This window comes from Dipodomys merriami, unplaced genomic scaffold (assembly GCF_024711535.1).
Source record: "Dipodomys merriami isolate MVZ:Mamm:240054 unplaced genomic scaffold, mDipMer1.0.p SCAF_10, whole genome shotgun sequence".
Classification (NCBI taxonomy): domain Eukaryota; kingdom Metazoa; phylum Chordata; class Mammalia; order Rodentia; family Heteromyidae; genus Dipodomys; species Dipodomys merriami.
In genome coordinates, this window is record NW_027202271.1 from 41,295,959 (window position 1) to 41,319,584 (window position 23,626).

At 33.3% G+C, this 23,626-nt stretch overlaps 1 protein-coding gene across 4 annotated transcripts in view; it reads right to left on the minus strand.

The window, feature by feature from the left end:
* The window catches only part of Cep290 (centrosomal protein 290), a 67,815-nt gene that overhangs the window by 13,923 nt on the left and 30,266 nt on the right, over positions 1 to 23,626 (minus strand). For all 4 annotated transcript variants that reach the window (XM_069989461.1, XM_069989469.1, XM_069989477.1 and 1 more), the window contains 16 exons: positions 22,579 to 22,730; positions 20,310 to 20,421; positions 19,040 to 19,495; positions 18,271 to 18,435; positions 17,259 to 17,366; positions 16,904 to 17,038; positions 14,841 to 15,107; positions 14,185 to 14,292; positions 13,313 to 13,512; positions 11,350 to 11,563; positions 9,667 to 9,804; positions 7,729 to 7,950; positions 7,318 to 7,440; positions 4,466 to 4,611; positions 3,988 to 4,143; positions 1,237 to 1,360 (listed from right to left, as the gene is read on the minus strand). In XM_069989461.1, the coding sequence (XP_069845562.1) occupies positions 1,237 to 1,360; positions 3,988 to 4,143; positions 4,466 to 4,611; positions 7,318 to 7,440; positions 7,729 to 7,950; positions 9,667 to 9,804; positions 11,350 to 11,563; positions 13,313 to 13,512; positions 14,185 to 14,292; positions 14,841 to 15,107; positions 16,904 to 17,038; positions 17,259 to 17,366; positions 18,271 to 18,435; positions 19,040 to 19,495; positions 20,310 to 20,421; positions 22,579 to 22,730 (2,826 nt within the window). The remainder of the gene's footprint in view (positions 1 to 1,236; positions 1,361 to 3,987; positions 4,144 to 4,465; positions 4,612 to 7,317; positions 7,441 to 7,728; positions 7,951 to 9,666; positions 9,805 to 11,349; positions 11,564 to 13,312; positions 13,513 to 14,184; positions 14,293 to 14,840; positions 15,108 to 16,903; positions 17,039 to 17,258; positions 17,367 to 18,270; positions 18,436 to 19,039; positions 19,496 to 20,309; positions 20,422 to 22,578; positions 22,731 to 23,626) is intronic.

Sequence of the window (23,626 nt, forward strand, 5' to 3'; positions counted from 1 at the left end):
GTTTAAAATCAAAAGTAAAACCAATTATGACTTTAAACGTCTATAAGAATGCCTTTATATATACTTCATAATGCTTAAACTAATATATACTGATTTTGTTCAAACTAAAAGTTATTGAATTGCTATAGACTAAGTTGTTTCCTCTAACTCCAAATTCATACATTAAAGTTAGTAACTTCCTACTACTTACGTGATCTTATCTCTAAATAAGGTCACTTAATCATAGTGGAGCTTAGATGAGACCTTACCAATGACTAGTATATTTACAAAATAAGAAATTAGAGGGGAAGTTTATCTATCTCAACACTTCGGACAGATCTTTCCTTCAAGGCCTTTACAAGAAATTAACCTTACTAACATCTTGATTTTAGACATCTACCCTCATTATGTTTCTGCTTATTATTATCATTTTCACAACATTCTTGCTTTTTTTTCTATTTTAGGATTTGATAAATTTCAAAAATAGCTAAAATCTACTGTTACCATTAATTGACCTAAACTGAATTTATTGTTTAGCTTTGATTCATAATTATTTAGTTCAGTACAATCTATAGCATCCTCTCTTTTGTGTCTTTAATTTCTATAATACTGCAGAACATTTCTAAGTGCCCAATGATGTAAGATGTTCCTAACATTTATTTTCTTCCCATTTTTAGCTCTGAATATTATGTTTTGCTTATATATTTTGTTCCTGGATAAAGCAGGGTTTAGTGTGAAAATTGTTATATCTGTAATTATTTACAACAGTAACAATGTTGTAGAAAGCACAATTGTGTCCCATATCAGATTCTGCCCAAAGTATAAGACAAGAAATGTGAAAAAGGGAAATATACACACATTGAATATTTAAAATAAGAAATAAGATACAGAAAAATTCCACATTATTCACTCATGATGAGACTTCGTAAATTATACATGTACCATATATATCTGAAAACATTCTATTTTTCCATTACATTTAACTATGTGCTCCAAACACAGGAAAATTCAGTGTCACCATGTTTATTGAGCATTTCTAGAAGTCATTTTAAAGTTTTATACAAAGCACAAAGAAATAGACTTTAGTATTACTAAAGGGAGGATGGATTAAAGAGGATTAAAGAAGTTACTGTATATCATTACCTAGCAGAAATAAAGTTGAATGGACTGTATCAATATTAATGAGAAAGATCATAAAGGAAGTTGAATTTTCTTTTCTACACTTAAAAACAGAAAAACGAAAACATATACACTTACTAAAGGCTTAGAATATGTATCCTTTGAAAGCTGTTTTTCTAAAGTGTGAAGTTTTTCTTGAAGGAATCTATTTTGCAAACGTAAATCTTCTACCACAGAATCTCGAGGAAGAGCTTGTTGGGTCCTATAAACAACAATCATAGATACTTTGTATATAAATCTCAAATTTTCCCTATTTTATGACAATGTACAGGACAGAATTAAGAAATGAAATAAGTTTCTTTATACTATATTCAATTTAGGGTTTAAAAACTTCTATGCATCATAAAATATAAACTACAACGAGTCTTAAACTTTTTATTTACTACATGGGGAGTAGGAAATGTTTCTCATGTCCCATTTCTCTTTACTTTAACTATATTATACTAAAAAAATCCAGAAAGAAAGAGAGAGAGAAAGAGAGGGAGAGAGACACACACACAGACAGAGAAGGAAGGAAGGAAGGAAGGAAAGGAGGGAGGGAAGGAGGAAGGGAGGGAAAAAGAGAGAAAAAAGAAAGAGAAAGAAAATAAGTAAGTGATCTGGGAGAGAGGGAAGAAGAAAATCACAATCTACAATTTGTATTAAAAATAAGCCCCTTGAACATTCACTAAGTAGTATCTTTACCAGTTTAAAAATGTATGCTGTTTGTAGAAACACACTAATGCTAACAAGAAAAACTTGTTTATTTACATGGAATTATGTAAGAGACCTAAAATAACCCCTTTAAAAAGTATTATATAAAAATTGAGTAATATTTATGTCATTATCAAAATGCTCAAAGATCTACAAAGTCTCTTACTGATTCCAGATAATAATCTCACATTTAAAGTATAAACTTGTTTACCTGATTTAAAATAGTCTCCATACCTTGGTGCAACTACATGTATGTCCAACCGTACTGTCCAGTAGTCTATCATTAAATGAGAAAAAAATTCACTCCTACTCTTCACATGAAACCTGGACCCTTATCTTTAAGTTTCTTGCTAGGTATATGTGTTCTATGTCTATGCCTGTATGTCCCTTTTTCCCTTCAATATCTGGATTCAATTCATAGCATTAAGAAACTCAAACCTCTGGGCTGGGAAGATGGCTCAGTGGTAGAGCGCTTGCCTTGCATGCTCGAGGCCCTGGGTTCGATTCCTCAGCACCACATAAGCAAAAAAAAGAAAAAAAAAGCCGGAAGTGGCGCTGTGGCTCAAGAGGTAGAGCGCTAGCCTTGAGCTGAAGAGCTGAGGGACAGTGCCCAGGCCCGGAGTTCAGGCCCCACGACCGGACCCCCCAAGAAACTCAAACCTCTTTAACTTGGAAAGGAGACCAGTTAAATTAATTGTATGAAGTATTTTCCAATTACCTTAGCCCTCACAGATTTATAGTAGGAACAACAACAACTATAAAACAGAGAACTTCTAAAAGTATTAGCAAGACATTTTGAAGTTCAGAAAAAATGTTTGATGATTACAAAAAAAAAGTATTAAAAGATTTGAAGGGTAAAATGGGGCTAGGGGTATCTTGAGTAGTAGAGCCCCAGTCTCCTAAGCCCGAGGCCCCCAAGTTGAAATCCCCATAGTACAAAAAAAATGTAAAATGATCATCTTTGTGAAATCTGGCTAATACTTTTGCTTTATACCTATATTTGGTGCTAGAAAAACAAGGAGGGGAAAGATGTACTGCTCAGATATTCACTATAAACTGATGTTTTGAACAAATTGTAATTCCTATCATGGGAAAATCTGAAGATTAAAACAAAAAAAAAACAGTAGCCTAGAATAAAAGAAGATTGCATATAGGATAGAAACTCTTAAGAATGTTAATTTAAAGAAATTTAACTTCTTAGGTTCATATCACATTCATACTGGTATTCATATAGGAACACTGGCACATTCTTAATGGACATTAACATAGATCTACTGTTCTCAAAAACATTGGAAATAAAGCTAAAACCAGAAAAATAGGATTATATCAATTAAAAAACCTATATGGCAAAGAAAATGGTCAACATAATAAAAACACAATCTACAGAATGGGAAAAATATAAACTATACTTCTGACAAGAGATTAATTTCCAACATGCACACAGAATTTAGAAAACTCAAGCAAAGCAAACATTTAAAAATGAGCAAGTCATTTCTCAAAAGAAGATATGCAAATGGGGGGAATGATAGGAGGGCAGGGATGGTAAGGGGAAACAGAGGAGGAGGCAACAATGCTTAATAAGAAATGTACTCATTACCTTGCTCATAATTGTAACCCCTCTGTATGGTATTTTCACAATAAAAAACTTATTAATTAAAAAAATATACAAATGAACACATGAAAAAATGATCAATATCATTAATAATTAGGGAATATAACGCAAAATTGTAATGGGAGATAGCCACATCACTCTAATGAAATTGACTGCTATCAAGAAGGCAGTATCTGGAATATGAAAAACTTTCATAGATGTTGAGGGTAGCATAGTGGTTACCAAAGATGTGGAAGATTCAGAGGAATGGAGGAATGAGTAATTGATCAGTGATTATTAAGTAGTAGAGAGAATTAAGCTCTGGTGTTCCATTGCCTGGTAGGATCACTATGGATAATAATGAACTGTATTATCTCATGAAAGCCAGAAAAAGGGAATATAAATCCCAAATTATATAGTATACAAAGAATCTAACCTACCTCAACTCACAAGATGAAATATAGTCAATACAACTCAGACTATGGTTTCCATATTGACTGGTTAGTATTTTTCACAAAATGGTACTAGCCTATGTAGTAACTTACTTCATATGCAGTATGTCATTTTCTAAGTCAAGATTTCTCTTTTTTAATTCTTCCAACTCTTTTTCTGACTCCAAAGCTCGTACTCCTAAAACTTGATCAACAGTCATGCCAGTTGTTTTCAGTTTCCTCTGTAAAGTAAGCTTCTCTTTATCAGCTCTGTAGAAGTTAATATAGAATTATAAACATACCATTTACTGTTTGGGTTGTTCAATTTATTTAACTGAAGCTTAGTCATTAGCATAGTCATTGTTCCAGTCTGTATTTGGAATGAACTAACTTATTTTACAATCAGAGGAAACTCCATTTATAATGGTTAAAATAAACTTCAAGCACATTCTATGGAAAATAAAAAATGAATTATAGATAAGTAATTCAAACTGGGAAGCTTCTCATGTTATAAACTATGGTAAAATCCTACAATTCCAGGTTCATAGATGTTACAAATAATTGTAAGTTTTACAATGAATTTTAAACTTACTTTGCAAAAAGATCCTTCAAAGTATTCAACTGCTTTGTCAGAGTAAAGACCTCTCCCTCTTTCTCTTTTAACTTATTTCGAATTCCTTCAATTTTGGTTTGCCATTTTTTACCTTCTTCCCACCTAATTAATTCTTCTCTAGTACTCTGTAAACAATAAAAATGTTACAAAATTACTAATATTATTTTTAATCTCCTTTAAGATTAACCCTTAAGAAATAATAAACCAATGTTACAAAAAGTTTTGTAAAGAGATCTATTTTGTTAGATAACCTCCAGAATCCTCAGGCATGTCAATATAGTAGCAAGAATAATCTTCAGTTTAAACAAACTTTATTCTACTTTTAATTATAGGGAGAAAGAGAAGTTCTTCCTAATGGTAACATCATTAGGAAATCATTACATGAAGGTATTAATATAGGTAATCATGCCTAAGGTAAACTTCTACTAAAGCATTTTGTGAAAATAATCAATCCAATCTTGTTAATCAATGCCTTCAAAGTGTACAGTCTAACAAGGACAAAGAAGTATGAACACAGAAACAGGCAATATTCAGTATGTTCACAAACAAATAATTGCTATGGAGAAAGAAATGTAAGGAATTGGGCTAGATTTTTTTATAAGTAGCTATCTTGTTTGCTAAGAAAAAAGTGTTGAAATTTACAAATAATATGAAATATGAAAGCATTCTGTGAATATAAAATAGAACTCTATGTACTATAGAATATGAAAAAATACTGTCATGGTTCCTAGATACAGGTATTCATATTGGTGTTAAATTCTATTCTATTACTAGTTAGTAAAGAAATACGTTAAAATCTTACAGTGGTATGGACATGGTATCTTAGAAGATTTTCACATATAATTTCAATTGATAATCAAAATCTTTAAAAAACAAAAGTAACAATACAAACAGTATTTTTCCATTTGAAGGAAGAATATATTGAAGGAGAGGGGTCAGAGTTCAGGCAATACAACATGCTGCTGAGTATTCTGATAAGAAATAGGTTAGGACCTGACTGACACCCAGAAATTAGGTCTATCCCACAGGCAGGTAGCTAAGGTAGCAATCTAGCGGAGTAAAGGCCTATATTAATCTTGCTGTTTTCGCCAACAGAGCTCTAAAAGACAGGTTATGATTCTGCAAATACAAAAGCAACCATTTTTATCAAAATTATAATAATGTTGATAGTTTTCATTATGAAACATTTTGGGGAGTATATATTTTATCAAAACACTTAAATTTCTTTACACATTTTCTATCCATTGCATTTACAGACATTTAATATTCTGATTTTATGTTAATGAATTATTTGATATAGAAAAATTTCTAGCTAAAGTTTATGTTACAATTTTTTTCTTTTCCTAATAAATGGGGCAATGTCATTCTTTCTGATGGAGGCATAGAATTCCATTCTGTATGATTTCTTTGTTGCTTTGTACGTCCCTCCCCCACGGTATAACCAATGCTTTCACTGTATTTGATGTTGGTATAATCTGTGGAGGGGAAGGAAAAAATCAAATCGTTTAACTAGGGATACAGGTGGACCCATTGCAACAATGAGATGTACAAGTCGTTATGTCGTAAAATGAACTTTACAACTTTGGTAGGGGGTGTGGGGAGGATCGGGTGGGGGGAGGAGGGAGTATGAGAAGGGATGGGAAGGGGAAACAAAGAGGAGGCAACAATGCTTGATAAGAAATGTACTCGTTATCTTGCCCATGTAATTGTAATTCCTCTGTACGGTATTTTCACAATAAAAAAAAACCCAATTTTTTTTCTTCACAATAGCTCCTCTATAGTGATTTTTTTCTTCAGGGGCAAATATTCCTACTCCCAGGATTTTTTTGTGTGTGCTAGGTATTGAACACATAATGTTATGTGCTCTACCTTTTTTTTTTTTTGTCGGTTATGGATCTTGAATTCTGGGCTTGGGCGCTGTCCCTGAGCTCTTCAGCTCAAGGTGAGTGCTCTACCACTTGAGCCACAGCATCACTTCCAATTTTCTAGTGGTTCATTGGAGATAAGAGTCTCATGGACTTTCCTGCCCGGGCTGGCTTTGAACCGTGATCCTCAGATCTCAGCCTCCTGAGTAGCTAGGATTATAAGCGTGAGCCACCAGTGCCCAGCCATGCTCTACTTTTGCTCTACTTATTACTAACATCAATATTTCCCAGGTAACTTTTGGTATTTTCAATGTTACCGTCAAGGCATCTCTTGTTTATTGTTGATAACAAATGTGAGTACATGCATTCTGATCAAGTTTAGTGTTTCTTTTTCTATAGTCTTCTAGTTAACCTACAGAAAAATTTTAAGGAATTTATCTCACATTATAGAAATAAGTGATGAGCAAATTGGCTAGTATTACTCTAAATCTAAATATAGTTAAGATCATATGTTTACCCCAAGATAAGTCTAATGTACTTAAGGCAAAAGGACACTCTGGTTCAAAGTAGAGGTCTTAAACTGTACATCATTGTTCCTAATCTCAAAAAACAACATAAGCTACTACTGTGACGGACAAATGGTAAATACAATTGTATATATAAGTATATATGTTATATATGTATATATATATATATATACATATATATATATATATATATATATGAAGAGACACTGAAAATAATTTAATATCAGGAAAAGGATCTGGAGATGATGCAATAATTACTAAATTAAAATTACACTATAGGTGCTTCCATATGTAGTCTGTAAATAACTAAATGACAGAAATTTGTTTTATACTTCTCTGTTCATACCACTACTGGTCCTTAAATGAATTCACATATTATTTGTTCATCAGCTACACTGTTAACTTAAGAGTCACTACTTTATTAATATTCTTTACATACCTTTTCTTTAATAGGTTTTATATCTACTTCCTCCACTTTCTTTTCTAGTTGGCTTTCTAATTTTTTAACTTTCTTTTGAAGTTCCTCAATTAAACTTTGCTTATTATCTATTAGTGGTTTGCTCTGAAAAACACAAGGTAAGAATAGCTTTACATCCTAAAAATAATTGTCAAAATACTACAAAATATTCCAAGACAGAATTTTCCTGAGGCTATTATTAATCATACTTTTTAAATGTTACTCAGTATAATATGATAGTTGCTTCTGTATTTTGTATGAAATACTATTCTGGAACTGTAAACTTGAGAAGTCATCAAAGGAATTAATCAAATAGCAAACATAGATGAAATTAAGTAGTAGAGATAACTTCTTACACATTATAAATCATAGATACTACCAGAAATAAATCACCTGTAATCCACTGGATAGTCTTTTAATTTGCCTCTTCAGTTCATCATTCTCTTGATTGATTCCATCTTTCTCTCTAAGTATTTTATTATAGGCTTTTTGTTTCCTTTGCAGCTCATTGTTTAAGTCATTCAAATTATCAGTTAGTGAATTTTCTCTGTTTTTACTTGTTTTAAGGGCTTCTTTCATTTTTAAAAGATTTTCATTTAAATCTTCAACTTGTGACTAAAAATAGAAAAGAAAGCTGTTAGTCATAAATTTCCACTTGATTTAGGATTCAAGAATCAATAAAACCAATACAGACCTTTATCTCCCAATTCATCAGATGCAAACATTATGAGTGTTTTGAGCCAAGCCCTACCATTGCTTACACAGTTGGTATTGCAGACTCATAGCAATGTTGACCATTAGCACTCACATGTCATCAACACATGCATTATCCAGGGAAATTAATTGCTAGCAATGAACTAAACATTCAGCTTTTAACATTTTTATTTGGGTAGTGAGGACAGAGAATAAATCTCTTCTTTCAAGCAGCCCATTATTAATCTCCGGCATTTGCAAATAGCAACTAGGTACTGGATCCAGCTGACAGTACATATTCATTTAAAGACTAATAAGAATGACCTGTATTAGTAAAATGTATTTGTCACCATGTTTAAATCTTTCTAGATCCATTGCATGAGTTGGATCAAAGTACACAGAACCAATTACCTCATTTAACTGTAATCTCAAATTGAGGCACTGAAAAGTGTCCTAAAAAATACTTTCTGACCATCCTTTCAGTTTCATTTTAAGGAATAATATAATCTTGAAATAGGTCTATCAGAGATTTTACTAAGAATATACATTTCAAAACACTAACACTATGGCATGACCAGATTCGGAGATGGGTCCCCTTCAATCATTTTATGGTTTATTATAGGATTTTCAGCATTATGTCTCTCCCCAATGTAACTAACACAGATATAGCCAGCAGCCTTCAAAAATATAATTTGAGTACATATGATAGAGGAATAATTCTAGGAGCTTGTTCTTTATATCTCAGACACATCACCTGGAGTGCTACTTTCTTTACTCTGGAACTTTTCAATCAATACCAGTAATATTGTTGTTAATATGTGAATTCTTGTACAGACTTAGCAGAATCTATTTCAATGGTGCAATTTCACATTGCTTAAAAGAAAAAAAGGATATTAAACCAAAGACATCCAATGCTAAATTTTGTGAGTAACTACTGAATCCAATCTCAAGAATCCCATCAATTTTTAGAGTATTTATTGGTAGATCATTTTACAATGATCTACAATGATTGGCTTAAAAGAATTAGCATAGCTTCATGGTTCTGGCCTGGGATTTTCCTTGTCTGTAATCTAGCAACTTCTCTGTGTTCTAACTTTCTTTTCACGATATTTGGGGAAAATATTGAAGGGCTGGTGCTTCAGCAATAATTTTGGAATTGCCTTTGCCCTTTGTGATGCCTTTGAAGTAAAAGCTACAACTGGAATGGATCTGCAATTTGCCACCAGGAGGCATATTTGCTCATTCTTACAATGCAAACAGCTAAAAATGCATTTATAAGAAGGTGCATATAGAATACAATTAGCCATCCAATTCACCTCTGGAATGTAAAGAGCTATACGAAGATTCACCTAGCACATAACATGAAGTACAATACTCTGGAGCACGAGAAGGGAATAAAAATTAAAACAACAACAACACAAACTAGGAATTATACAATCAATATTATAAAAACAAAAGCACAATTTTTAAATATATTATATCATCAAGGAAAAGAAAGAAAATTCTGTGTATGTGTTTATTATCACTACCAGTAATTGTAAATGACCATTCATTATCACAGTTATTATATCCTCTTGCAATGGGCACGCTCAGAAATTTGACTCTATTAATATACCTAATATATGTTTTGATGTTCACCTTTAGCTCTCTGGTATGTCGATCCACAATTTGTTGAACATTGAGATTAGCCTCTTTTTGGGAAGTAATAGCAACAATACGTTCTTCAGCTGCTGCTGTCATTTCTGCCCGGAGTTCCAAAAGCGCTCGACTAAGAGCCTAAAAATTGCAACATATATTAAAAATTTTCAAAGAAAATTGAAATGCTATATGACCAACATACAAGTAAAAACAAACTTTACTTTCTAATATCTTCCTAAACTACATTTTTGATCAACTGTACTTTTTCAAATAAATTTACTGAATTAATTATGCTCAATTCTTTCAAAATTGAGATTTTAAAATTCAGATTTCAAAATCTTGGCAACAATTATGAGAACCAAGCATTAAATCAAGTGTTTTATATTATAAAACCAAGTTTTCAAATACCCAACTTTAAATATTAATAAATTATTCACTTTATATCCATCCATGTGAGACCATCTGAAATTAGGCAAGCTAGGAATACTATTTTAAAATACTTATCAGTAAAATCATGAGCTAAGACTAAAAATTATACTTTCTAAGAAATTTCAGTATTATCAAAACTGAGCCAAATGAAGAACAAACCCTTAAAAAAAAGATAATCTACTAGCTATCTCTTTTCCACAAAGTCATGTCATTGGCCTCTTCTTCAAATTCTCCATTTACTAAACTAATCTCAATCTCCCTCTTATAATTGTCAAATCAGTCAGTATTATTCAATGTTTCAAAACATTATCTATAGCAGAAAATCCAGAAGGAAAGAATAAATAATGTAAGATTCCCTCACATTTCCTACCAACAATCTACAAATCATTAGTGGCAGAAAAGTAAGTTGGATGCCAATGGCTCATGCCTGTATTGGTACTGGAAGACTGAGAGAGTGAGGATGAAGGAGGCTAGCCAAGCAGAAAAGTTTGTAAGACCCTATCTTAGAAATACCAACAAAAAGGGCTGGGAAGGTGGCTCAGTGGTAGAGCGCTTGCCTTGCATGCCTGAGGCCCTGGGTTCGATTCCTCAGCACCACATAAGCAAAAAGAAAAAAGCCGGAAGTGGCGCTGTGGCTCAAGTGGTAGAGCGCTAGCCTTGAGCTGAAGAGCTGAGGGACAGCTCCCAGGCCCAGAGTTCAGGCCCCACGACCGGACCCAAAAAAAAAAAAAAAGAAATACCAACAAAAACATAAACATAAACAAAAAAACTGGTTGGAAGTGTGCCTTAAGTGATAGACTGCCAGCCTCTGAGTACAATCCCCAGTACTGGAAAAAAAAAAAAAAGTAAACTGATAAATGTCCTATTTAATATGTGATAAAGCTCACACAATTATATTACTACTTATTATATTAATATTATGTTATTGTATTATTAATTATATTACTACTACTATCTTGGCCAGTATTGGGATGTGAAGTAGGGACAGCCTCACCAGCTTGCTTGTACAAGCTGGTACTCTGACTTGAGTCTTTATACAGAAGCCTAGAGTTTTTGCTGTTTATTTTTAGATCAAGTCTGTTGGCCTTTTTGTCTAGGCTGGCTTTGAACCTGGACCTTTTATATCTCAGCCTTCTAAGTAGCTAAGATTACAGATGTGAGCCAGCAACAACCAAGTCACAGACTTATTTTTCATTAAGTGCATAAATCTTTTTTCTTTATCTAACTGTTGATAACTTTCTGTTGTGAACTTACTTTTTGTTGTTTTTCTTTCAGGGCTAATTGGCTCTTTAACCGGTCTACTAGATTTCTCATTGTAGTTGTTGGAGCTCTTGAATTTGCTTCCTTTTGAGTTTGAAGTTCACACTTTAAATTCTGTGATTCCTTTTGTGACTGGGCCAGGAGACACCGTAAATCCTCCACTTCTGCTTTCACTTTTTTCACCTCATCTGCATGGTTTTCTTGGAGCCTGACATAAAGAAACATATTCATTTACCAGATTTCTTGCTGCAATTAATACGTGGATAAACCTTATAAAAATACACAATAGCTGCTTTAAATATTACATACTTGACAAAACTTTTACAGATACAGGTATTTCAATGTATTTTCTATACTCAAAAATTAGTTGCAAAAGTATAACTAGTTTTAGAAACAATTCATATGCTGTTGCTAATTCCCTTTTACAGAAAGGTAATTCTTTACACATTAACAAATATGTGTTAATTTTGTCAGAGACATTTGGATAGGTGTGTAAACATCAGGTCCAATAAAGGTTTCAGAAGACAAATGGAACTGTCAGTTAAGTAGGATAACTTCCTCATGTTTCTCAGCCAGGAAAATCAAAGCCCCAAAACATGGCTCTACATTGATTAAAAACTGCATGACCACATGGTGCCATTGGTTCATGCCTGAAATAAAAGATGGGCTGGAGGTATGACTCAAGTGGTAGACTATCAGTTGAGCAAGATAGCTGAGTGACCATGAGGCTCGAGTTTATATCCTGGTAGAGCACAAAAAGAAACTATATGACCAAAAACTTAATATACGATTATAAATCTATGTTCTGATAAAGTGGTTAAGTGTTTATTATCTACAATGTGGAGAGTGCCTTGAACACTATTGTCAATGTAATTAAAAACAAATTACTTTCTACTTAACAAATCCTTACTGAGTCTATTATCTTTTTTCCATTTAGTGGTACTGTATTGGGATTTGAAATCAGGGAATCAGTGGTACTGTATTGTGATATGAACTCAGGATCTTAAGCAGGTACTCTTACTGCTGAGCTGTAAGTTCAGGCCCATTTTTTGTTGGTTATTTCTGGGATAGGCTCTTGCTTCGTGCCCAGAGACATCCTGAACATATCCCATGCAAGTTAGGTTTCCTGCTGTAGTCAAGATAATAGGGTCCAGTTCTTGGTTTGGGGTCTCATGAACTTTTCTGCTCAGGTGGGATACCAGAAGTGCTTCTACTTACTGGTGCCACTCTTTGGGGTGTGTGTGTGTGTGTGTATGTATGTGTGTGTGTGTATGTGTGTGTGTGTGTGTGTGTGTAAACACTTTTTATTTACGTGTGTGTGTGTGAACACTTTTTATTTACATATGATATTACAATTTCCAAACAACTTGGTGATCCGTATGAGCACTCTGTAGTATTTACCAGAGTAAATACTAACATTTCTGCTTTATAGAGGATGAAATTGACAGTCAGAGGTTCAAAATGGGATTTTTGATTTGCTTAAATCAAACTGCCTAGTTTCAAACTGTGGCTTTCCATTACTCTCTCACAGTGACTTCCTAAGGCTTCTTTTCCTACCAGAACACAACCTGTGTCCTAAATGAGATGAGAAAATATGTATCAGGTGCCAGACACATCAGGCACTGAAGTTTATCTGGATGATAACATACAATTTACTTATCTTCCCCCCCAAACCTTCCAGCCCTGGGGCTTGAACTCAGGGCCTGGGTGCTGTCCCTGAGGCTAGCATTCTACTACTTGAGCCACAGTGCCACATCTGGCTTTTTTGAGTATTTAACTGGATATGAGTCTCATGGGGACTTTTTTGTCCACACTGGCTTTGAATCGTGATCCTCAGATCTCAGCTTCCCTAGTAGCTCTATAGATCTCAGCCTCCTGAGTAGCTAGCATTACAGGCATGAGCCACTGGTACCTGGCTCAATTTGCTTATCTTTAAAATACATTTTTTAACACTTACCGTAATTTGATACCTTCAAATTCTTTTATTTTTAATTCAGTGATTTCTTTTTGTCTCTCTAAATCTTTTGATACTTTCTTTAGCTTGGTTAAAAGTGAGGACAGAGAGTCATCTTGTTCTGCAACTGTCTGCTCCATCTCAGCCAGACGAATAAAATGCTTGTTTGTAGGGACTGGAGTAGGTGACTGTTTTATTAAAGTCTATGAGATATGAATATATTAGTCATTATTAAATCCTAGGAAATTTTAATTTATTAGTCCTGGGTATTTTTAATTCAATGGCATTCTTTTTCTAAATTTGAATTTAGCCTCCCAAATGATTACAACATACCATTTAAAACTTAAGAGGAAAATGAGGCTTAAAGAAGACAGAATACAGACATTACTTTTATTATTCTCAATATTTAGCAAAGGGTGTGCATGTAGTAGAGGAACAAGAAATGTTGTTTTATATAAGAAAATTCCATTGTACAATTTGTTTTGGCTAATTGAAGGCTCAAGGCTTAATGTAAGGCTCAAGGATCCTAATATTACCTGTTAAGACATATAGTCATTTCACTACTATAGAATACAGTGACCAAAAGAGGCTGAATACAGATGGAAAACAATACACTCATAATGAGCAGAATGTGAAAACACTGAGGGCTGATTATAGGAGGCTTTCAGTACATAGAAAAGGAGAAGAAACATGATCTGGGGAGTAGTACTGAGCTTCTCAAGGATTTGAATCTAAAAGGAAGAATTATCAAAGCTGTGTTTTCAAAGATTATTCTGACAAAAAAGGTGAGGTGACTTCTAGTCTGAAGAGGTATAAATTTTAAATTGTGTTATCTAAAACCTCAATAAAGTATCAAACAGTTTTCAGAATCTTACCTGAGCTGTTTGTTTGAATTTGTTGAGTGAACTATCAGCCTGCAGTTCCAATTTATGATGAAGAATATGAAGGTCTTCTTCATGTTTCTTTACAATTTCTCTTTGTTCCTATTTTATAAAAAACCCAAACTGCATTTTGAATTGTGATTCAATATTCACACATCCCAAGATTATTTTATTGCCTTTAACCTTTTAACAGTTCTGAGATATGGCACAAACAATATATTCATTCATGTATGTAGATGAGTAAACATCTCTCCCAGCACAAGTTCATGGTGACAAACCTAGCTGAGATCATAGTTTACTCATATTAGAAAAATTTGGATCTACCAAATTTTAACTTGAAAAACATAGATATATTTCCACAATTCTCGTAAATCTGACCTCCAGTGTTCACCAGTGTGATATTTTAACTATTGGCTCTCTCCTTACATGTAAATTCTATGGTATTTTTAAAATAACATGTTTTCACCTATCCTACTTTAGTGTGATCCACAAAAGAAAGATAAGTCATATACAAACTGCCAGTTTTATTGACAGATCTGTAATCTACAGTTCCTAAACAGAATCATTTGAAAGCAACAAACAACCACTTTAGTACACTATAAAATTTGCCTAAAAACATGACAATAAAACAGCAAAACATAATATAATACCTCTCTGGCCTTTTCTAGAAGATGCTGGTATTTCTTTAATACTTCCTCCTTCTGATTTAACCGGGCTTGCATGTTTGCAATAGTTTGGTGAGCAATTTTCATTGTGTGATGAGATTTTGGATCCATTTCTTTTCTTCCTAGTTCAGCTATAAGTTTTTCCCGTTCTGCAGTGGCAGGCAACCGAAGCCTCAGTTCATTGATTACCTTGTCTCTTGACAGAATATTTTGCTCTGCCAACCGTAAAGCAGATTCTTTTTCTTTTAGCTTCTGTAGTTAAACCATAATAAATGATTAAAGTGTGCTTCATCTGAATTTTAGTTATATTAGTTATAAACAAAACAGGAGTTGTATCTTTCACATATTTATAATAATTATTTGACAAGAAGATTAAATTGACTACTTTTATGGGTCAGCCAGGATATCTGCATGAATATTTTAGTTATCAATTACTTAAAACTTCACTGCTATGCTGAAAAGGAGATTTAATTAAGGCTCTTTATTTAGATCCTAAAGCTTAAAATTAGAAATGAATAGTGGTACTAGATTTAGAACAAAATGTAGTAAATCACTCATTTCACTTCAGTCCCTTGACTACTAGAGCACCAGAAAACTAATCCATAAATGTCAGCAGAACATGAAACTAGAATTTTAGCTTTCAAGTCAATGAATTGCTATTATAAAATCTGAACGCTAAAAAGTAAACAAAGTAGAAAAATGTTTTTGCTCTTCAGTAAGTTTAAGGCAGATATTTTAAATCAAGTAACTTAATTGCATTAACTATAAATTTTACATTTTCTGAGGAAACTCTAGGTTTCTCTAATTAAAATTAATTTTACAGAAAAATTGCTTTGAATGTACTTACTGTTAATTTTTAAACTGGAAATAATATCCAGTTTACACTATTTTCTGGGTAAATTTAAAAAATGAAAACTGATTTCATAACCTGTTACTCAAATTCAGTATTTACAGTAACTGATTTCTAGTTTACCTTCTCATTTAGATGGTCATAAAAATGAACGAACTGAAACCTGTTTAATACAGTATACACTGAATTATATATATATATGTGTGTATATATATATATATATATATATACACATATATATATATATATAATAAGGAAGGATGAGAGCTGGGCACCAGTGGTTCACACCTGTGATCTTAACTACTTGGAGGATAAGATAAAAATGATAGTCATTTAAGGCCAAACAAGGCAAAAAAGTTGGAGAGACCTACTCTTCAAACAATAACTGTATGGTGGTGTATGTCTGCCATCCCAGCTGCAACTGAAAGCAAAAACAAACAAACAGGAGGATTGCATCCAGGTGCATACCCAGGTAGGAATCAAGATTCTACTTCAAACATAACAGTCAATAAAGGGGTAGAGGTTTTTTGGTGTTTTTTTTTGGTTGGTCATGGGGCTTGAACTCTGGGCCTGGGCACTGTCCCCAAGCAAGTCAGCAATTCAGCTCAAGGTTAGCATTCTACTACTTAAACCACAGCACCACTTCCAGTTTTCTGGGGGTTTGCTGGAGATAAGAGTCTTATGGACTTTCCTGCCCAGGCTGGCTTTGAACCGTGATCCTCAGATCTCAGCCTCCTGAGTAGCTAGGATTACAGACATGAGCCACTGGCACCTGGCGGAGGTATGATTTTTATGGTAGATTTTCTAACTAGTACATGAAACTGAGTTGAAGCCCCATTACTGCACAGAAACACACACACACACACACACACACACACACACACACACACACACACACACACACACACACACATATTACTAATGATGATAAAAGGGGAAGAAGAGGAAGAGGAAGTGGAGGAGGAGAAGAAAGTTTAGAAAGTTTAAAAGGTAGGTAATACTGTTCATAAAATTATAAAGATTATGTCTATCTCTGCTTTTCATTACCAGCTAATAGAAGTATTATAGAATACCAAGAGTTCAATTGACAAAAGATTCATAATTTTATGCTACAGCATCATTAATAAACATTATTTAGAAAATTATAAAAACATAACCAATAAAATACACAAACCAAAATGTAAATTCTTCTAATTACCTCTTCCAATGATTTACAAGTTGCCTGAGTTTCTAGAATTGTTCGAACATTCTCCTTAATTTTCCTAAGTGCAACCTCAAGTTGATTTGGGAGTGGCAAACTGGGGTCTGGCATTGATCCTGTAGCTTCTTCAAACTATTAAGAAATAACATGTTCTTAAAAAAGCAATTGCAACAAACAGTAAAAATAACAAAATTAATATTTAAAAATATTTGATAAAATAGACCAAACCTCATTTATATTTCAAACATAAAAGCATAACTTCAATTAAAATTATATTTGATTTGGAAATTATTCTCTCAATGAGTTCTCAAAGCCATGCTATTGGGTAGCAAGCAGGATTAATCATTCCTACCTTTTGTGCTGCATTTAATATTTCATTTTGCTGACGATCAAAGATATCTAGTTGACGTTCTAGTTCAACTTCTCTTTGATCCCAGGCCATTTGTCTTTCTTCATGGAACTACAAAGAAGACAAAAAGGGTCAGACATACACATGGAGAGGAGACATTTGGCAGATGTTTTAAATACATTTTCTTATTTAAGCCTCATTATAACCATTTTAAGTCACTATAATTATTCTTGTTTTATGAAAAAGGATACAAACTCAGAGGTGAATTAACTTGCCTAACATCACAGAGACAAATAGATATGAAACCAGAATCTCAAGCTATTCATCAGCCTACCCTTTCCAAACATATCTAATAACACTAGTCTAGGTAGTGCAAACACACCAATGAACAGGTTTAGTTCACTATGATAGTTATATTCCATTGAGGAGGAAACAGGAAATTAAAAACAAAACAAGTATATAATATGTCAGTCAGTGGCATACACTATGGAGAACAAAATGAAGTAATTTTTATTCAGGGAATCTTATGGTAGGATTTACAATTCTAGATCAGGTAACTGATCAAAGTTATACTAATCAGGTAAAATATGTAACTTAAGATCTTAAGGCTGTGAAATTATAAACACAGTGGTGAGGAAAAGAAAATCTAAGCAGCATGAACCACAAAATCACTAAGGCCAGGAAGTACTTGGTGAATTTCATCTATCTACAAAGCTTGTACTTTATTTCACATAGGATGCTTTCCACTTCATCAATGAAAGTGCAAATAATTGCAGAAGTCAAATAATGAATAGCAAAGCACATTAACCTACCTAATACATTTGTTTATATACTGCTTCTTTAAAGTGTAGGCAATTGTTACAACTAAATCAATGTGTATTTTTCAATAATTAAAAGCTAGTTATTTTATAATCCATATATACTGTAAGTTACATTCAATTAGAATAGCTATTCATGCAATATTCTATGTTTATATAAAATCTTAGTCACAAAACACCAAAATATAAAATGAAACCTTGTTCTGCTGAACAATCTCTTCTTCCAGACTACTGATTGTATGCTCATATTCAGATATTATATTATTCAAATATTTTATTTCTTCTTTATCTCTGACTAATTCTCGATTTAGTTTAAGTTCTTGAAGACGAAGTTCTTCTATTTTCATGTGCCAATTGATTACCTAAGATTTATAAATTATGCATTAATGTAAATGCATTTTTGTATTTCACTACCATTACAATGATTTAAATTAAAATTAATGGATAAACAAAAATAATGTATAAAAAATTATCCCTTGGCAAAGCTTCATGGGAAAACTTTATTTACAACTTTCATAGACTTTTCTAAAATATTTAAGAAATGACAATAAAACATGTGCCAAAATAATTTTATTGGTTTAGATATTAATATATTTTTTCATTTATCGCCATTTATTAGTTATTTACTATAAACAGGTTACTGAAACATTTGTACTACTTTTTAAAAATGTGAATGTTTACCCCAGTACTGAAAAAACTCAAACATTTCTAGCCTAGAGAACAAGAGTCAGATGTACGGTAATTATTTTCCATTTAAATCCTGCCAATTGAGGGAAAAAACAAAGTCATATTTAAAAGAAACATGGACCTAGTAGTAAAAAAATTAAATAGTATCTAAATAAAGTCTAAATTAAAGAATTATACTGACAGACCCAAATTGTACATTTTGGTTTTCAATTATGAACTGTTAAGAACTTAAGATTATTAAAAGATTCTTGAAAATAGTGAACTTCAGCTAACGTTTACCTTTTGGGCTCCCCTGGCATCCTTCAAAGTGCTTATTAACTCTTCTAAACCCTTCAATTTTAATTCCATTTCCAAGGATTTAGTCTCCATATTTCTATGTTCTTGCTGAGAATTCTTCATCTCTTCCATTATCTTAAGTTTGTCATTCTGGAGCTGAATCATTGTTTTAGAGAACTTTTCCTGTTGTGCCAAGGGTAAAGCTCCACTGAACTGTCTACGCAGAGACTGAATTGTTTGCCGCAAATGTTTTGCTCTGTTTCTCCCCTCCAAACGAGCATAATAGAGAGCCTGTTCTTTCTCATCAAGTTTCTGTTCTAAGCGCAAGTTGCAAGTCTCCATCTTCTGAAGTTTAGATGCAACTGACTCCAGCTTACCAAGAGCAGCAGCCTCATTGATTTGAAGAGCGACAATATGTTGGTGCAGCTTTGCGATTAGTGCCTTTTCATCAGACTGTGCCTGACATTAGAAATACATATTTGTAGGGTTTCAAGTTTTTCCAATGAAGCTTTTATAAAGTTAAATTTCAAAGTAGTGTGGTCCATGTATTCTACAAAAACTCTATCTTTGTTTTATTGCAATTTCTAAAGAATCATATAAGATAAAAACTTAGGATCAACGTACTAAAAATTCTAGTGAAATAACAGTTGAAATGTTACTTTTAAATTTAACTTCCACATGTTAATAGTAACAGTGGCACAGCACTGATGTTAATGTATGTATGTTTTTAATTCTCAAGAAATATTAGAATATGTGAAAAGATACACATAAGCACAAGATACAAATCTTGGTTTTTTTTCCTTTTTTTTTAAATTGTGAAAATATTGTACAGAGGAGTTACAATTACATGGACAAGATAATGAGTACATTTCTTATCAAGCATTGTAGCCTCCTCCTTTGTTTCCCCTTCCCATCCCTGCCCATCCTTCCCCCCCTCCCCCACCCAATCCTCCTCCCCACCCCCAACCAAAGTTGTAAAATTTGTTTTCAACATTGTACATCTCATTGTTGCAATGGGTCCACCTGTATCCCTATTGAAACGATTTGTTTTTTCCCTTTTTAAGAACTGTTTGATTACTTCTCCTTAGGCTTTTGATTTTGATCACAGCCAGCATCTGTAAGTATTTAAATGAACACTATTCAAATTAAAGTTAAAGTCTAAATTTCAAATCTAAATCAGATTTAAACTAACAATAAGAAGCATGGGTGGGCAAATCTTCAGAGCAAAACTAGAATATTATACCAGTATGTGAAGAACCACTAGGACACATACCTGATAGTCAAGTAGCTGCGTTCTGAGGGATTTTACCTCTGTTTCCCTGGACTGTTGCTGAGCATTCAAAAAATCAACTTGCCTTTTAGCAATATCAGCAATCTCTCTCAATCTGGAAAGTAAGATGGTATTTTAAGAATAATGAAATATATTTTCTAAGTAAATACTCAAATCCTCAATTTCTAAAACCTTTCTGAAAAAGCCACTAGTTTCCAGCATCTCTTTTTCTGTATCGAAGGTGAAGAATTCAGAGGTTCCTGGATTGTTCATATAATTTAATTCCATAAGAGCTTAACAAGTATGCTATAAAAAGACTACATTCCCCAATATCCTTCCCCTTGAAAATGAGTAACATGTAATATAGTACCATGTTAAAAGTTGTGAGGGTTAATGTAAATAATTTTCACACTGTACTTAAAACAGTATTCATAAATATATGAATACATACATACAGAACCCTTGTTCCCACACTCTTTCATAAAGTACTTGTCATAATAATGAGGAAGTGCTAGGATAAGATACTAAATAGGTTTACCTATTAACATATCCTTGAAAAGTTAATACAGAAATTTAAAATTCCTGTTCTTTTAAACTTCCACAAGTCATGTGAAAGCTATAGATATGGAACTTGATATATAGAAGATATATACAATATATAGAAATATATGCCTTATTTCTATTTACTAGTTAAGTGAAACATGGAAAAAAATTCACTTACTACATTACAAAATGTGAGTAGCTTGATAACAAAAAAAATGCTTACAATGTTATGGTTACTGTGTTAACAGAAAAAAAAAAGTTGTTTGGGGCTAGAATAACTGGCTCAGTAAGACAGTAGAGCCAGTTTCCTCAGGTTTCTCAGAAGCTCTCACCGCAAGTTATAAAGTGTGATAAACAGAAATTATAAATAAAAGATAACTATAAATCAGTTATTCTAAAATGCCAAGTCTTGGAGAAAGACTAAACCAAAGAATCACTCCCAATGAAAAGAACCAGCAGTGACCAATGTTACCAAGATACCTTCAAAATTCTAAAAGAATGCCTTTAACTTTATGAAAAAGCCATTAAAAAAAATACTGTTACTAATTTTCCGTGCTTGACAGATTCACTCAGTGCTTGGCATACTTTTCTACTCAAGAGGAGCCTGATTACAAAAGGGAATGAATACCTGATGTGACACAAAGTTTACTCATATACTGTATTCTAAATTAGCAGTATGTTACCCAGTAGAAAATGAAAACAATGATACTACAGACTCCTTTAATATGACTGTATGAATCTCTGTTTAGTACTTTGCACAGTGTTAATACTTAGAGGATACCTTACCTAATGAATACAAATTAAGTAAAAATATGAGTTTGTCATAATTTTTACAGCAACTTTATAAAACAGAGTGGTACTATTATTTCCTTATTAAAGTGATCTCTCTGTCCCCCTAAGAAATGTCAGTATAAAGAAGTAGCCCTCAGGGATTGAGTCCAAGTTTTAATGCTTTCTGCAATAGTATTCCTAAGTTCTGAAAACTGCTGATTGTGAGATGTTATTTCCTCTTCAGGGTTATTATTTTACTCTAATAAAAATCAACCACATTAGTATTATTAATCCTGTTCTTACAATACAAAACCAGTATTGGCAGGAAAAGTATTAGCTCATAGGCTTATAATTACCTTTCTTTTTTTTTATTGTGAAAATACTGTACAGAGGGGTTACAATTACATGGGCAAGATAATGAGTATATTTCTTATCAAGCATTATAGCCTCCTCCTTTATTTCCCTTTCCCATCCCTTCCCATCCTCCTCCCCGCCCCCCATCCAATCCTCCCTGCTCCCTCCCTCCCACCAAAGTTGTAAAGTTGTTTTCGACATAAACGACTTGTACATTGCATTGTTGCAATGGGTCCACCTGTGTATCCCTATTTAAATAATTTGTTTTTCCCCTTCCCCTCCACAAATTATACTGACATCAAATACAGTGAAAGCAGGGGTTATACTATGGGGGAGGGACATACAAAGCAACAAAGAAATCATCTTATAAATGTGTTAGAAACAATCGCATGAAAGAAAAAAAAATTTGAATACATTTCTTAGGGTTCATTTCCCTAACATCACCTTATCTGACCTTTTCTGCTTGTCTCAGACATATACTAAATACGGGACCTATGTTTCTTTGGGCCTGGCTTACTTCACTTAATATAATTTTTTCCAAGCCTTTAGACAAATTTTAGACACCATATTTAATCAAATGACTAAAATGTTGGCACATACTTACTTTGACACTTCAATTTTCAGCTCCATTTCATTCTTCTCTAATTCTAGAATGCGTTGCCTATCGGCATCACTCACTGCCTTGCTCACACTATCAGCTAATTCATCTCTTAACATCTGTTCAACCTTTTGTGCATCCAAGTTGATTTTGGTAAGCTATGAGAAAAAATATTCAGATACATCAGTTTTTTTTTTGTTTTGCTTGCACAGGGATTTGAACTCAGGATTTAGTTTTTCCTTACTCTACTGGAGCTCTACCAGTTGATCTATACCTCCACCCTGGCTTTTTGTGGATATTTTGCAGGTGGAATCTTTCAGTTCTCTGCCATAGCTGACTGTGAATTGTGACCTTACAGATCTCAGCCTCCAAGACAGCTAGGATTACACATATGAGCCACCAGGGCCTGGCTTGTCATTGATACTGAGGAACAAATACAATTTCAGGTATGCTAACACAAGCTCTACCTACACACTCAGGTGAATCTATTTTGGGTAAGTACCCCATATAATTTAGCCTTAAAAATACTGTAAGCCTTTTGCTTTGCCTTAATTGTTAAAAAGAGATTAATAAGACAAATCAATCAGAAACAAAGGAAAATGTGGTTGTATTTTAATCCAACATTAGTCATTTGTATTAGGTAGTCATTCTTCAATAGTCTCTGACAGTCTTAGTTTGCATGGAATAAGTATACTCACTATCTTTTACTTTGTTTATATAATCTGAAAATAAATCTAATTGAGTTCATAAAATCTTATTAATATCCTTTTGGTACCCTCATTAAACAAAACTGATATTTAGCTGGGCGTCTGTGGCTCACGCCTGTAATCCTAGCTACTCAGGAGGCAGAGATCTGAGGATCATGGTTCAAAGCCAGCCTGGGTAGGAAACTGTGAGACTCTTATCTCCAATAAACCACTAGAAAACCGGAAGTGGTGCTGTGGCTCAAGCGGTTGCACGCTCGCCTTGAGCTGAAGAGCGCAGGGACAGTGCCCAGGAACAGAGTTTAAGCCCCACGACTGACAAACAACAACAACAAACAAAAAAAAAAACC